We start from the raw sequence: 17,881 nt of genomic DNA, 5'->3' as shown, positions 1-17,881 counted from the left end.
TTAATCATGTTAGTATATACACACACACACACACACACTCTCTAAAAGAACAGCATGTTTCTTCCCCTAAAGTATAAAAGACAAAACATTTGATGATAATCTGACTGTTGCACGTCAGTCCTGCTGAACATTTCCAAAATTTTAACAATGCAACTTAAATTCTCAAGGTGAGATTACAATTTGGCTTCTTTGGATCATTAGAATTCTCCAAGTTCATACTGCATCAAGATAAACACTCAGCCACTGTACATATCAACTTATTCTATAATGTTGACAGGATAGACTTTTTAGCTTACCTAACTAGTAGGTATGTTGTAGAGCATTAGGAAATCCAGCAGTCTGGATTCCTCCACCAGCTGTGGCATTTTAACTCCACAGTGCATCAGTAACATCAATAATTGGATTCACAACCTAGAAGCCAGGCTAATTTTGAGCTGGGTGTCCAGTTGGACAAGGAGCCAGTCAGTGAAGGCTACAGCATGAAGCAGACTGGTCGGTCGACATTTAGACTTGGAAAGGTGGCTACTTAACACTGTTTAGGGAATATATATCAGGGGCTGATATTAGGATAGAAGGCCTGGGGTTATTGATTTGGGTCTAGAAGTTGCCGTAAAGGAGTCGACCACCTGATTCCACCAAGCCTTTGCCGTGATGCAGCTGCAAGGCTTCCCGACACTGGGGAAACCAACCAACAGCGAAAGAGGATAGCACATGACACCATATTCCAGTTACAGTTAAAACCAGAAGTGAGAAGTTGGTGTCAATTTGGGCCTGGAACTAGTTCGGACTTCACTTCAAACCCAGCTATAAAAGAGGTAAAATTCAGCCCATTCCTTCTCTCCAATCACTTGTCCCAGTAATGCATCCCATAGTCTCTCAACTTCCTGTACAAATCAGAGGTCCTCCAGCTCGCTGCCCATGTCTATTTTAATTGTTCTCAAAAAAATGGATAGCCAATGTTTTGTCATACTTTTACCAAATCAGAAGCTAGTTGTTTTTATTCAAAGTGAGGAAACTTCCTGGGGTGGTAGGATGGATATACGAAGACAGACTGGATTGAAGGGGGGTTCACTGGACTTTAGAAGAATGAGGGTGGGATTTCACAGAAACTTATAAAATTCTAACAAGTTTATACAAGGTAAACGCAGGAAGATTGTTTCCAAAGACCAGGGAATCCAGGACCAAGGGTCACTGTGTACTGGATAGGCCACTTAGGACAGATTAGGAGAAATCTCTTCAACCAGAGAGTAGAGTGCTTTTAGAATTCTCTGCCAGAGAGCAATTGAGGCCATTGATATTTTCAAGAGGAATTAGATAAAGTTTTTAGGGGTAGAGGGATCAAAAAGATATGGGAAGAAAGCAGGAACAGCATACTTAGTTGCGTGATCAGCATTATCACATTGAATGGTGAAGCAGGTTTGAAAGGCCAAATGGCCTACTCCTGTTCCCATTTTCTATGTTCACTCAATCAACATATCTTGCACATTTGTGGTTGAACTTCAGACTTTGAGTATCTAACAGTTTGCATTTCCCCCATGTTAATTATTTTTGTGTTTTGCTTACCAAGTATGATGCTCAGCTTATTGTATGGGCCATTAGTCAAACCTTATTTAGTGGTCAAAAAACAATTGTAAGGCATGACGTGCACAAAATATAATTACTTGTGGGTTTAGTGCTGTTGTATGCAAGCAATAAAATAATAGGGCCATTTCCTGTGAACAAAGAATATTATGAATAGAACACAAAAAGGGTTATAATCTTTCTTTCTTAATTGACTCTCAGGATGTGGATATCATTGGCTGGTCAGCATTTTATTGCCTGTCCCTAGTTGCCCTTTCAAGTTGCAGCCTTGAATGGCTGCAGTCCACATGTTGTAGGTTGACCCACAATGCCCTAAGGGAGGGAATTTCAACTTCCAACCATCCAGTTTTTAAATACATATTGTTAGGTTTCTGGGGTTACACAAAGTCCACATTGCTATTGGTTATTGTATCTTTTACAAGTGACCACAGAGGCCAGAGATTATAGCTATACTTCATGTAGGTAAGGTATTTTGTACAAACTTACCAATAAATCCTTTCTTTGCAAGCTCAATGGTAAATCTTCTTGTAATTTTTTCTAATTCAGAATCCTGCAAAAGTACGGAAAGTGACTCATTCTTGTTTAGAAGTAGGATCTTTTCAGGGGTTCATGCTTGAAACAGAATAACCCATTTCTTGACATATAATGCTAAACAAAAGTATTTTACTTAATTTTTTTTTAAAAATCATAATTTACTTCAATGAAAGTATGCAAATGATTGTAAAAATGATACACATCCAAAAAACAAATCTAAGTACATTACTTCAAAGTAATTAAATTAAACAGAACTAGAAAGTATCAGTACAATGCAGTGTGCTGAAAAAAATAGCTTAAAAATAATTAAATGAATGTGAGAGAAACAAAGTATGTCATTTGTAAAATACGCAGGAAAAAAATTAGAAAGAGATAAGTGTGAAATATTATTTCTCACCAGAAGATAGAATTTTCAATCAAGGTAGTGCTCTAGGATATCTCAGTGCTTTAGGGTGAAAAGAAACTTCCTATAATGCAACCAGTTGATAAAGGAGATGTGGCAGCTAATTTACAGACAGTATGTTCTCACAAATCGCAATGAGATACTGACAAAAGAAATCTTTACTTGAGGCCAGAACAGGTGTAAAAAGCTTTATAGCCACTTTAGAAGGCAGACAAGACTTTGATGTAATGTCTTTTCTATTTTTCTGCATTGAAATATCTGACTAGCTTTTGTGTTCAAGTTTCTGCAATGAGACTGAAATCCACAATCTTCTGATTCTGAGGCAAAGGAGTGTGACCTTGACTCACCCAGTGTGTCCGGAACATCTAGTCAGTGTCAAAGCTGGACTATTTCAACTTCAGGTTATGCGGCAAACATTCAGAGGTATTGCTGGTCACTGGCTGGTGCAACTTAAATGTTGTCCTCATAACATCCATAAATCAACTACGGATAGTACGACCCAGGCACGTAACATTAGGACCACGCTGTGATTCAAACTGCATGTTGCATATTTCACAATTGCACGCAGAGGTCAGATGAATGCTTTATTTTAGTGTATACAGTTCAACTTATCTTCACTCAACAGTAAATCACCAATGTATTACACTTCTCCACAAGGAGTTGTTTTGCTCATCTTGTACAAGCGATTTGTGTCCTATCCCATTGCTGATGAATGCTCCACTTCACCTTTCTGTTGAAGCCCTGTGCTTTTCTTCCCCCATTTTATCTTCCCAGGGGAAAAGACCAATAGTTCATGCCAAACAGCTAGGCTCAGAGACTTGCCAGCAGAATGGACATTCAACAATGACCAAAAAAAACTAGTCTTCCAAGAATTAACTTTGATGCTCAGCACATTAAAGTTTTAGTCATTTGATTTCTTTCCCTAAAACACCTGAAATGCAACAAGTGCTGCAAATTGAAGAGGCAAGGTTGCACAGCTAACACAGAAATAGAAGAGCTACTGAAGTTCTTTACTTCTATATTCCATTGCAATTTAACATATGTTTGTGTACTAGGATCAAATATATATCATGAGAGGGTGTGGTGTAAAATTCCAAGCAGTGGAATGTGGTGAAACGGTTAAAAATTATGTCCCAATACATGTGTGAATCTAACCGGAATGGAGGTGTTGCTTAGTCCCGTGTGAATCTTCTTATCTGTATGTAACCAGAATGGAATGTGTTTTTTAGCCTTGCTCTGCTGTTCACATGAATGTTTATATCTGGAAAAGAGTATATCAGCTGGAAAAGTCTCCAGTTCGGTGAGTCTGCTCCGGGGTTACGTTTAACCGCCGAGCGTGGGTTGTTGGCAACCGCTCTACGAGAACTGACGGCTCCCAGTTCCGGTAACATGTAGAGTGAGTATAAGCCAGACCCGTTGTACCTGGTTGTGGCGACGCTGCGGGGAATAAAAAGCTGAAGCATATTCTAGCAGACTCGCCTCTTGGTCGTTTGTTCTGTGTCAGACTACTCTCCTACGAACCTGACCTTGAGAATTTTTTAAAACAGAGGGGGGGGGGGGGGGGGGGGGGGGGGGGGCGGCGAGACAGAGGGGGGGGGCGGAGAGACAGGGGGGGTGGGCGGAGAGAGCGCGAGAGAGCGCGAGAGAGCGCGAGAGAGCGAGAGAGAGCGCGAGAGAGCGAGAGAGAGCGAGAGCGCGAGAGAGAGCGAGAGCGCGAGAGACAGACAGACAGACAGACAGACAGACAGAGACAGAGAGGGAGAGGAAATTTAAGCAATTTTTATGTTAAAAATAACACTGCTACAGTCCTTCCACAGTGAACGGAAAACATCCATCAACTATAGGAGAACACGTTCAAATTTGCAGTAGAAAAGCAACAAAATCTTCCTTTGATAGTGCCAGAATGAGTATTGACTTTACTGCTTATCTATTCAGAGTATGATCAAGCCCAGTAATTCTGGATAACCAGCATATAGGTATTAGCGCAGACGTTAAGAAACAAACCCATAAATTTTACAAAGCAGGACACGTGGTGGCTCATTGGTTAGCACTGCTGCCTCACAGCGCCAGGACCCATGTTCAATTCCAGCCTCAGGCGACTGTCTGTGTGGAGTTTGCACATTCTCCCTGTGTCTGCGTGGGTTTCCTGAGTGCTCCGGTTTCCCCCCTCAGTCCAAAGATGTGCAGATTAGGTGGACTGGCGATGCTAAATTGTCTGTAGTGTCTAGGCTAAGTGGATTAGACATGGAAAATATAGGGATAGGGTAGGGAGATGTGTTGCTTTCAAAAGATCAGTGAATGTGGTCTGTTTCCACATCGTAGGGATTCTATGAATGCAAAAACTAAATCCTTCAACTCTTATTTATGCTATGAACACACCATATCCAAGAACTTAAATCTTGCAAGCTCAATCTTGCACTCAGGATAAGAACAAAGCACTAAAACGTAGTTGGATAGGTCATAGCAAAGCACAAGAATTAAAATTGCACAGGCAACAGATGAATGGGAGTTGCTGATAGACATCTTGAAGAGGCATTTTTACATAATAGAAAAGAACAAAGGGTTTATTGCATTAATCTAGCTTTTGTGGTGGGATAACAACTGCATGATTCTGAACAAAGTTTCATTACAATAACTACTAAAGGACCAGGAGAGAAAACAAACCAAAAGGTGTTTATGTATCGCTAGACATGTCATCACAGAGATGACATGGATCACTAAGATCAGGTTCCACTCTGAAAGCAGCCAGTGATTGTGGATGCCTCAATGACTCGCAAATCATCATATCATTCCTAATTAGTCATTTGATCCATGTGAATGTTCCTGAAGAAGGGCTTATGCCCGAAACATCGATTCTCCTGTTCCCTGGATGCTGCCTGACCTGCTGCACTTTTCCAGCAACACATTTTCAACCATGTGAATGTTAACCTACTCCAAGCATAGAGAGTTGAGGGAGAGCATGGAATGCGTTCCCAGCAGCCGTTGTGGAGGCAGGGTCATTGGGGACATTGAAGAGACTCCTCGACATACATATGGTCACAGAAATTTGAGGGTGCATACATGAGGATCAGTGGTTGGCACAACATCGTGGGCTGAAGGGTCTGTTCTGTGCTGTACTGTTCTATGTTCATAACAGGAATACCCATATCCCTTTTTACATACTCAAATAGTTGAATCTGCATTTCAAATGTATATTTCTTTTCAGACTTAGTCTTAGATGTTAGACTTCCTGCAATTTTTAAAATTACTTCTTTCAACAGCATAGACTTCAAGTATTTAAGGAAGGGCAGCTAGTATCTGTACAGTTACCCAATTTTCACTTGTACAATTTACAAAATGGCAGCGTATCTACTAGTAATTGATACATTGTCATCAGCTTAAAAAGTGTGAAGTTTTAATTTCTAACTTTATCTTGAAGGAAATAAACTATTTTTTTCCAAAGAAGAGAAACTAAATGGCCATTTTATCCAATAGCTATTTCTCACACTTTCAGTCTTTGTGCTCAGACTTGACGTGCTTCTATTCTAGAGCAGAGTTACTCTACAAGCCTGAACACTTCAGTAGTGAACAGGGCACTGTAATATTTCAGAGGCTGTAGTTAAGCAAATTTATCCTAATCGAGCCGAATATATATTTTCAGTTCAACATTGTAAACACTGGTGCTGTAAAAATTCCATATCTGGCGTCGTGCTGAGCTCTAGCCACATTGAGAGTGGGCTGAATCTTTGTCAAGTATACTGAATACACCGGAACCAAATAACAAAAAGGACCAATGCTCCAATTGATAGCACTAGAGTATCTCTCACTATGCAGAGATGAAAGAAACTTAACAGTCCACGTGCAATTAGGAACCCTAGCAAGCTCCAATTTTATTACTGGACATCTTTGTTCCTTTAAGAGACTGAGGGAATAGGTTTTTTGCAGTTTTATGAATGTTTTGCTGTCTCATTATTAATATAATTATTCAGCTTTCCATTGCATCTACTGGTTTGTATTTGCAGCTGCACTTGATTATTGTAATTGATTAATGTCAAAACACAATGAAACTGTTATGTTGAGATAGCTCTTTGCCCCCACCCCCTCTCCACATTAACATTTGCTTAACCATCCACAAAGAGATTTGCAATAATTGTTGATCAGGTTCTCCACATCTCCAATGTATAATAAAAAGAGACATCATGCCAATACGACATGTAAATTTTATTCAATTTGCTCTTGGCTTAATGTCCAGTCTATTCAAATGTCCCAAGTTCATCAGCAGAAACAAAAAGCACATTAGTATTAATTCTTAAGCAGCTACAGTGATCACAAAATTAAAGTTACTTCACCACCTTGCAGACAGGGATAGATAAGAAATAGATTTTGTCACTAAATGTTAATTCATCTCGATTGTTAAAAAGGACCAGCAAGCAAGCCAAATATGGCAACTAGGCGAAAGAGAAGGCTAATCCTCACTTTTAGGAATGTTAAATAGTCAGTACAGAAAGCTTAGAAAGTAATTACGCTCTCCTTACGTGAATCATATTTAGCTGGCTACCAAGGAACAAGTTAAATCTAAAAGCAAAAAGCTTGCAGGCTAATACTTACTGTGTAATTCTTTGGGTTAATTTTCACTCCAGCTTTGGCACCTCCAAATGGCACATCTACAACACAAGGACAAAATGAGATATTGGAGAAATCAGGTTACTTTTAACAACAACAACAACATCATCATTTCTGGCTCCAATCCATGACTGTAGGGACAGGGTTTTAGTCTTATTCCCTCCTTTCTTCCTCTTCACAATCCTCCCCACCAGCTCCAGAAACCTTCTTAAAAATGGATGTTGAAGCCTGCATTCCACTCATAACAAAGACATTCATTACTAATGTAATTTGGTGACCAAAGTAGTACTTAGAGTCATAGGATCCTACAGCATAGTAACAGACCCTTCAGTTCAACCTGTATGCACAGACCAGACATCCCAATCTGACCTAGTTCCATTTGCCAGCATTTGGCTCATGTCCCTCTAAATCCTTCCTATTCATATACCCATCCAGGTGTGTTTTAAAATGTTCTAATTTTACCAGCCTCCACCACTTCCTCTGGCAGCTCATTCCATATACACACCACTGTCCGCTTGAAAAGGTTGCCCCTTAGAGATTTTAAAAAGGGACCTTTCTCCTCTCCTCTTAAACCTATGCCCTCCAGTCTTGGACACTCCCACCCCAGGAAGCGACCTCTAAGACCACCCCTCAGCCTCCAAATTACCAGAGAAAATAACTTAATAGAAACTATTAAGTTTCTCCCTATAACTCAAACACTCCAGTCCCAACAACATCCTTCCTACAGGAGGGCAGCTAATAGTGACCTCACCAATGTCTTGTCCAGTTGCAACATACCTCCCAACTCCGAGACTCAACGTTCTGACCAATGAAGGAAAGGGTGCCACATGCGCTCTTCACTACCCTGCCTACCTGCAATTCTACTTTCACGGAATTATGCACCTAAATTTCTTGGTCCCTGTTCAGCAACACTTCCCAGGACTTTACCACGAAGCCCTGTCTTGGTTTTTCTCAGCAAAATGCAACACCTCATATTTATCCAAACTAAACACAATCTGCCATTCCTTAGCCAGGTGACCCATCTTAGTCAAAGAGTCAGAGATGTACAGCATGGAAACAGACCGTTCAGTCCAAATTGTCCATGCCGACCTGATATCCCAATGCAATCTAGTCCCATCTGCCAGCACCCGGCCCACATCCCTACAAATCCTTCCTATACGCGTCCAGATGCCTTTTAAATGTTGCAATTGTACTAGCCTCCACCACTTCCTCTGGCAGCTCATTCCAGACATGCACCCACCCTCAGTGAAAAAGTTGCCCCTGAGGTCCCTTTTATATCTTTCACTTCTCATCCTAAACCTATGCCCTCTAGTTCTGGACTCCCCGACACCAGGGAAAAGACCTTGTCTATTCATCCCATCCATGCCCCTCATAATTTTGTAAACCTCTATAAGGTCACCCCTCATCCTCCGACGCTCCAGGGAAAACAGCCCCAGCCTATTCAACCTCTCCCTATAGCTCAAATCCTCCAAACCTGGCAACATCCTTGTAAATCTTTTCTGAACCCTTTCAGGTTTCACAACATCTTTCCGATAGGAAGGAGACCAGAATTACACACAGCATTCCAACAGTGGCCTAACCAATGTCCTGTACAGCCGCAACACAACCTTCAAACTCCTGTACTCAATTCTTTGACCAATAAAGGAAAGCATACCAAATTCCTTCTTCACTATCCTATCTACCACTTTCAAGGAGCTATGAACCTGCACTCCAAGGTCTCTTTGTTCAGCAACATTCCCTAGGACCTTACCATTAAGTGTATACATCCTTAGATTTGCTTTCCCAAAGTGCAGCACCTCGCATTTATCTAAATTAAACTCCATCTACCACTTCTGAGCCCATTGGCCCATCTGATCAAATCCCGTTGTAATCAGAGGTAACCTTCTTCGCTGTCCACTACACCTCCAAACTTGGTGTCATCTACAAACTCACTAACTATACCTCTTATGCTCACATCCAAATAGTTTATACAAACAACAAAAAATAGTGGACCCAGCACTGGTCACAGGCCTCCAGTCTGAAAAACAACCCTCCACCACTACCCTCTGTCTTCTACCTTTGAGACAGTTCTGTATCCAAATGCCTAGTTCTGTATTCCACGAGATCTAACCTTGCTAACCAGTCTCCCATGGGGAACCTTGTCAAACACCTTACTGAAGTCTATATAGATCATGCCCATCGCTCTGTCCTCAATCTTCTTTGTTACTTCTTAAAAAAAACTCAATCAAGTTTGAGAGACATTATTTCCCATGCACAAAGCCATGTTCACTATCCCTAATCAATCCTTGCCTTTCCAAATACATGTACATTCTGTTCTTCAGGATTCCCTCCAACAACTTGCCCACCACTGACAACAGGCTCACTAGTCTATCGTTACCTGGCTTGTCCTTACCACCCTTAAATAGTGGCACCTCATTAGCCAACCTCCAGTCTCTGGCACCTCACCTGTGACCATCGATGATACAAATATCTCAGCAAGGGGCCAGAAAGTACATCCCCAGCTTCCCACAGTTCTAAGGTACACCTGATCAAGAGGTCGAACAGGAAAGGCAGATGAACTCAGGGCATGGTTAGGAACGTGGGACTGGGATATCATAGCAATTACAGAAACTTGGCTCAGAGATGGACAGGACTGGTAGCTTAATGTTCCAGGATACAAATGACTCAGGAAGGACAGAAAGGGAGGCAAGAGAGGAGGGAGTAGCGTTTTTGATAAGGGATAGCATTACAGCTGAACTGTATTCCCAGAAATACATCCAGGTAAGTTATTTGGGTTAAACTGAGAAGAAAGAGATGATCACCATATTGGGATTATATTACAGACTCCCCCCCTAACAGTCAGAGGGAAATTGAGAAACAAATTTGTAAGGAGATCTCAGTTACCTGTAGAAATAATAGGGTGGTTATGGTAGAGGATTTTAACTTTCCAAACAGACTGGGACTGCCATAGTGATAAGGGTTTAGATGGAGGGGAATTTGTTAAGCGTGTACAAGAACATTTTCTGATTCAATATGTTGGTGTACCTACTAGAGAAGGTGCAAAACTTGACCTACTCTTGGGAAATAAGGCAGGGTGGGTGACTGAGGTGTCAGTGGGGGAGCACTTTGGAGCCAGTGAAGTGTTTCCAACAGTGATCGCATCTTTTGTTTACAGTAATTAACCAGGCACCGTCTCCAAATGACGGACTGCCTGCCCTCACTCTCTCCGCACACTTTCTCTGGAGTTATACACAGGGGTGTACCCCAAACCCCCCTTCCCTACATAATCTCTCCAACATTGCCCTGTACAGGGCAAAAGGTGGAACCTGTCAAAAAGTTGCAGTAAAAATTGTGTGCGCACTCTATTTGGAGACTTACCCACAAAGGCAACTGCAGCAGTCTTGTTGGTGTCCAGTTCAGCTGCCCCGGAGAGGGGGCAGGTGTGTATGGGGTGGGGTGGGGGGGGCAGAAAGAGGGTGTTGAACGGGGTTGGGGTCAAGGTCTCGCATGGTGTGCTGCTGCAGTCTCCTGAACGAGGAGCTGACTTTAAAAACTCCGAGCCCCAGAGGGGCATTTAATCGATTATCCGAACAAAATAGTGCCCGCCCATCACGTTCGGATAATCGTGGTTCCCCTATATTCCTGTTCGGGTGAAAGAAAGGCTGGTAGGTGTAGGGAATACTGGATGACAAGAGAAATTGAGAGTTTGGTTAGAAAAAGAAGGAAGCATATGACAAGTATAGACAGGATAGATCGAGTGAATCCTTAGAAGTGTATAAAGGCAGTAGGAGTATACTTAAGAGGGAAATTAGGAGGGCAAAAAAAGGGGACATGAGATAGCTTTGGCAAATAGAGTTCTGATCAAAGTCCTGTTGTACTCTGAAATAATAATATGCACTGTCCACTACACCACCTATTTTGGTATCACCTGCAAACTTATTAACCATTCCTCCTATATTCACATCCAGATTGTTTATATGAATGACAAAAAGCAGTGAATCCAGCACAGATTCTTGTGACACACTGCTGGTTACAGGCCTCCAGTTTGAAAAACAACTCTCCATCACCACTCTCTGTTTCCTACCTTTAAGTCAATTTTGTATCCAATTAACTAGCCCCCGGATTCCATGTGATCTAACCTTGCTAACCAGTCGACCATGCAGAACCTTGACGAACACGTTGCTGAAGTCCATGTAGATGTCTACTTATTTTGCCTCCAATCATCTTTGTCACCTCTTCAAATAAATACTCAAGTTAATGAGTCATGATTTCTAACCCCAATCAATCCTTTTCTTTCCAAATATATGTGAATCCTGTTCCTCAGAATCCCCTCCAACAATTTACTGACATTGGGCTCACTGGTTTAGTTCCCTGGCTTTTCCTTACCTGCTTTCTTAAATAATGGCACCTTAGCCAACCTCCAGTCTTCCATCACCTCAACCCTGGCTGTCAATGAAGCAAATCTCTTCCCCTAGCCTCCTACAAAGTTCTGGGAAATACATCAGGTCCCAGGGTTGTATCTACTTTTATATGTGTTAAGGCCACCAGCACCTCCTCTTCTGTAGATTAGATTTTTTCTTAGATTAGATTACATTACATTACAGTGTGGAAACAGGCCCTTTTGGCCCAACAAGTCCACACCGACACGCCAAAGCGCAACCCACCCATACCCCTACATTTACCCCTTGCCTAACACTACGGGCAATTTAACATGGCCAATTCACTTAACCTGCACATCTTTGGACTGTGGGAGGAAACCGGAGCACCCGGAGGAAACCCACGCGGACACAGGGAGAACATGCAAACTCCACACAGTCTGTTGCCTGAGGCGGGAATTGAACCCGGGTCTCCGGCGCTGTGAGGCAGCAGTGCTAACCACTGTGCCTCCGTGCCGCCCACGCTTAATATTAAGACATTATTTATTTTCCCCAAGTCCCCCAGCTTTCACAAATCTTCCCTAGAGTAAATATTGATGCGAAATATGCACTTATCTCTCACCAGTCTCCTGTGGTTGCACAAGACTGACTTGAGGTAGCCATAATCCTTTTGAATGACAATAGCCCATTGTAATATTTTTAAACTTTTCCTTGTACGATCTATTATATTAATCTACCAAGGGAATAAGGCAAAGGAGAAAAATAATATCTTAGTTAAATAAACAGGGAAGAATCTTGGAACTCAGGCAATGGATAAATAAAAAGGTCTACGCAAAACATAATTAGTGGATGGATCATATCAAGCCCACATTTTAAACTGTCTTAATTTGCATTCACTAAATATTATTTAGAACATAATTTCAAGTTTCTGCATAATTCCTTTTCCAGAATACAAGATGAGAGATAGTGTTCAGGACAGTGTTCTTCAAAGATACTGTGAATGCACTATTGCAATTCTCCAGGACACAAATGGAACTGTTCAATATACTCAAGTTGCAAAACAGAAAGATCAGTAAATTGATCTCAGTACTTACCAACCACTGCACATTTGTAAGTCATCAGAGAGGCCAAGGCTTTCACTTCATCCACACAAACATCCATGCTGTAACGGATTCCTGTAATCAGACAGATATTTATATTATAGGAGTATGATTAAAAATTGCACACAAAACTAGAATGAAACACCAAACTTTATATTGAATACTTTTGAAAAGCCAGTCAAGATGTCACCTTTTCGAAATTGAAGATTGCCTTCAACAAAATCTTCATTACTTGCTCGAAAAGACAACTAATTATTTGAAATAATCTCGCTTCCTAACACCCTTAGTTTCCACCTACCTTACTCAGTGGGGAAGGATGTTGAACAATTCTTAACATTTGGGTTGAACTGACTTAATAAGTCAACACAACAACTGAAAGGGTCAATTATTTAACTGCCTAAAATTTTCTTCTATCCCTACAAAAATAAATAATTCCCACATTAAAAAAAAACTAGGGCACTTCAGGCCAAATGAAATGAATAACTTGAGTATTATTGCTTAAGAGATCAACTCTTCTCATGCCCAATTTCCATAGAGTCAAATCAGTGTTGGAGATTTATGAGACTTGTTTTCTGTAGTCAAACCGTGGAGGCAAATCTAATTATCTTGGATGGGAACGACTGCTGGCACAAGGATGTGTGAATGAATGCAAGGCTTCAGAAGGATCGAGTAGAAAAGAGGTATTCATATGATGAATTATACCTGCCAAAGTTAATAGTTTACTATCTCTGGTTATGCACATCATGAAACGGAGATAACTGCTTCTATTGATATTTTGTCAGTACTTCCTTTCCTTAACGATAGATAAAGTACTCAAGATCCTTGTGCTCTTTAATATGCACAATATATTGTAATTTTCATGCCAAATATTAAGCACATTTTCCAATAGTCCTCACTACACCTGTCATTTACATTATATACAGCTCTATTTAACAGCCATCCTATTCTCAGATAGTCTACTCACTTCCTCTTACAGTTGGACTTGGTCTGTTCCTCACTAAGCCTTAAAAGTATTTAAGCCTATCACAATCATGATTATTACTAACAGTTTACAAAATTACATTATCTGATAGACAGTTTAAAGCACAATAATGAGCCATATTTAGTATCCAACATTGACTGCAACGATGGGTTGTAGTGATCATGGAGGGAAATGGATAGAAACGAGATCAATAAGCAACTGCATCAAGCACGTTACCTCAAACACAACCAATGTTTTACAGACTGCAGTCCCAGGATTGGTTTTGTTTGAAGTATATGTAATACTTCAGAACAGGTACTAGATTACATATACAAATGCCAAATTGTGTTAAATATTTGATATTCAATGCAGAAACAAACTTAAGAGCTTCAGAGATTGTTGCAGTATTTCAGCAAAAATTCCTCAATCATAATTAAAGTTAAAATTCTACATCTGAATACACAAAATTAGCAGTAAAAGTAACACTGTGCTCAAATCTCCAACAAACTAATTCAGGTATACTTTGGTTAAATCTGGAGTTCTTGTTGAAGTTAAGTTAGCTCTTGTACCACAAATACATTTTATTTTGCTGAATTAGCATATGGCACTAACTCAGATCAAAGGCATTCGTGCAAAGGGATATTCCCAAGTTGTGGAGTAATGCAGCCAGGAGCTACCAGATGGCCTGTTCCCACACTGTAGGGATTCTTAAAAAAAAAGCAGCACTGGAGAAACCACACCTAGAATACTACAGTATATGTAAAGAGAGATATATTCGTACTGGAGGCAGTTCAGTTCACTCACGATTCTAGGATAAGAGATTGATTAAAAACCTCCAGAGGGCTGCATCAGTCACCAGTCTTCAAAAATTGAAGACGTTCCACTTGGAGGAGTTTTAGTTTGATTCCAGTTATTCTGAATACGTCACTGCTAACTGTCTCCAGAAGTACAACTGCAAGAAAGAGTACAGAGCAGCACTTGTTTCCAATTCTGCTGCAAGTGTTCTTGCCTAAAAACAGCTTTAAAATAAAATTGGAATACTGTATAAGCAGGATAATCCAAAGCAAAGCATGTAGGTTAAGAAAATATACAGAGGACGTTTCTTTTTCTTGTGAAACACAGAGGCCACTTGCTCCATCCTGTCTGCAGTCGTTGAGAAATAAACCATCCAACCTAACCTCACTCCTAGCAATTGGTCCATAACACTGCAGGTTGCAGCACTTGAGGTGTATAACTAGACAATTTGTAAATGAGCTCAAGGTTTCTGTCTCTACTATTCTTTCAAGTATTCTAACAGATGAAAGGCTTAACAGACAATCAATTCTTCAATGTATAATTTCAGTTACATCACACTGCAATTTTTGCTATAAATTCGGTGTTACGATCGAGCCCACCACAATCACCTGATGAAGGAGTGTCGCTCCGAAAGCTAGTGTGCTTCCAATTAAACCTGTTGGACTATAACCTGGTATTGTGTGATTTTTAACTTTGTACACTTTGAATGCATAAGGGATAATGCAGCCCACCTGACTGGCAGTCCACAATATTCTACATTCACACTGTCCAAGACTGCTGCACAGTACACATTGCTGCCACTATCAACAAAATGTAGTTCAGCAACTCAATAAGTCTCCTTTGAAAATTACTTTTCCAACTCATTACTGCTACCAGCCAGGTACATGGGAACACTAGCACCTTCAAATTGTTCTCAAATCTCAAATATCCTGCTTGACAACTTATTGCCATTCATGGATCACAATCCTGGAACTCCATTTGGATGTAGCTCCACCACACAGACTGCAGTGTACTCCTCCTCAAAAATAAAAGCTGGACTTGTGGGAATAAGCATATCCATGAACTAAAGTTTAAAAAAGGGCCGAAAGGGATGAGAAAAAGAACACTGGCAAACTCTGTGGGGTGGAAAGCTGGAAATAAAATAAATGAAAGAAACGACTGCGAGTTAAATCAGGATGCTAGATAGGGCAAATAAAGAAACAAAAGAAAAAGAGCGCAAGGAAGTGCAAAGTGCAATAACAGCATCATGATCAATAGCTGAGCAAAGTGGGAGCACTGGTTATAATCAAGAGATGTTTGCAGCGTTCTGCACTCAACACTGAGCAGTATTCTCAATCAACAGATGAGGTGCTATTGCTTGTACTTCATAAGATCAGTAGGCGGCAGATTTAAAATGGTGAGACACCAGAAGCTCAAAGTCCCATTTGTGGATTGAATAAAATGTGTTTAGTGATCATGAAATCAATGTTTAGTGGCTGTGCAAGAAAACTGTATTGTGAGCAAGCACAGTATACTAACTTGGAAGTGCAAATGAACTGTTTTGTCACCTGGAAGGAGCGTTTAGATCCTGGATGGATAGGAGGGAGAAGATTAAAAAATGGACACGTTTAAGGTTGAAGGTAGCATTGGAAGGGATGATTGAAGAGTGGCTCAGGGTTTTGTGGGAAATTGTCCAGGTGGCATTCTAATAGCAATAAAAAGGTTAATTCAGTTTTACAACAGAAGCAGCGAGATGTTTTAATAAAGTTGCATCCCTGACATTCCGTCTGCGCTACTTTCATTAACGCCATTCAAACAAAAAGTTGTCTGAGATCATTAAAGCGCTCACTGTCATAGCCAAGAACACAATTTTTGATAAAAGTAGGTGTGCAAGTTTCCAATAAAAGTGAATGGAATTTTTCCCAACTTGAAAGTTCTATTGGTGAACGTCTACAGAACATCTCTGGCAAACTTCACTTTCGTGTGTTAAAAATAGATGCTTGTGGATTAAAAAACCAAAAATGAAACTGTACATTTTTTTTAATAAACAGAAGTCTGGAGATTCTTGGCCGACTTCCAGCACAATCAGATGAACAATTCATGGGGAAAAAAAAACACTATACACGCCCAGGGTACAAAAGTTTGAGTCTTCACTGTCTGCTCAGTCCTTTGCCAGAAGCAGCTTTTCTGGATTGCATTCAATTACTCAATATTCACGTAAACAAGCTTCAATTTTTCCTCCCCCAATTCACATTCTTCTGACATTACTCAGTTCTTCACATCTGGTAGCAAATACTGTTTTTCTTTCTCCTCCAGTACCCATAGTAACACAACCTACCCCCTCTCTTTAAACACTCTACAAAGTTAAAATGTATTTGTTCTGGCAACCAAAAAAACAGACATGTCATTTAAGTTGGGCACCCAAACCACTTGCCCTGACTGGTAAGGGAGTTTGCACTCCTCCATAACCTGAAGACATAACAGTGGTAACATCTTAATCTCAAATTTAAAAAAGCATGCTCACTCCTTTTAATTCTGTATTTTGCAATCCATGAAAGAGATGTCCTTTATAAAAGAGCATTGTGATGCCGCCAATAAAACAACGTATTCAAACCTTTGTTGTTTTAGATACTTTTGCAAGGAGAATATGACTCAAGTGGCATGACTTACAGGATGGCAAGTAGAACAAAGACTGGATGTGCTGTGCAACGTAGTGTAGTTGGCCATGTTACTAAAATAATCATCTCCAGATCTGGTCAAGTAATCCAACTCACATTTCAACAGGCTGATGAAAATCTCATGGCATGGATAGGTATGTGGGACTGGGATATTATAGCCATTACAGAAACATGGCTAAGGGAGGGACAGGACTGGCATCTTAATGTGCCGGGTACACATGTTTTAGGCAGGACAGAGGTAGTGGGAGGGGAGGGAGAATTGCATTTTTGATTAAGATGAGTATCGCAGCAGTAAATAACTGAGGGATTAGATTAGATTAGATTAGATTAGATTACATTACAGTGTGGAAACAGGCCCTTCGGCCCAACAAGTCCACACCGACCCACCGAAGCACAACCCACCCATACCCCTACATTTACCCCTTACCTAACACTACGGGCAATTTAGCATGGCTAATTCACCTGACCTGCACATCTTTGGACTGTGGGAGGAAACCGGAGCACCCGGAGGAAACCCACGCAGACACAGGGAGAACGGCAAACTCCACACAGTCAGTCGCCTGAGGCGGGAATTGAACCCGGGTCTCAGGCGCTGTGAGGCAGCAGTGCTAACCACTGTGCCACCGTGCCGCCCACAAAGGTCATCCACTGAGGTTTTGTGGATGAAGCTAAGAAATAGCTGGATAGTAGTAACAGGATAGGTCAGAGTCAGCATGGATTTATGAAGGGGAAATCACGCTCGACTAATCTTCTGGTATTTTTTGAGGATGGACGAAGATGGACGAGGGAGATCCAGTAGATGTAGTGTACCTGGACTTTCAGAAAGCTTTTGATAAAGTCCCACATAGGAGGTGAGTGAGCAAAATTAGGGCGCATGGTATTGGGGGCAATGT

General features: G+C 40.9%; 1 protein-coding gene across 1 annotated transcript in view; it reads right to left on the bottom strand.

The window, feature by feature from the left end:
• Positions 1–17,881, bottom strand: part of LOC122541765 (glutamate dehydrogenase, mitochondrial) — an 83,059-nt gene that overhangs the window by 49,781 nt on the left and 15,397 nt on the right. The window contains exons 2-4 of the mRNA XM_043678718.2: positions 12,570–12,650; positions 7,106–7,161; positions 2,068–2,131 (exon numbers count right to left, since the gene is read on the bottom strand). Coding sequence (XP_043534653.1) covers positions 2,068–2,131; positions 7,106–7,161; positions 12,570–12,650 — 201 coding nt within the window. The remainder of the gene's footprint in view (positions 1–2,067; positions 2,132–7,105; positions 7,162–12,569; positions 12,651–17,881) is intronic.

The sequence above is a fragment of the Chiloscyllium plagiosum genome, unplaced genomic scaffold (assembly GCF_037043375.1).
Source record: "Chiloscyllium plagiosum isolate Xiang-an unplaced genomic scaffold, Cpla_swu_hap1 HiC_scaffold_43, whole genome shotgun sequence".
Classification (NCBI taxonomy): Eukaryota; Metazoa; Chordata; class Chondrichthyes; order Orectolobiformes; family Hemiscylliidae; genus Chiloscyllium; species Chiloscyllium plagiosum.
This window is presented reverse-complemented; position numbering and strand designations above follow the sequence as displayed.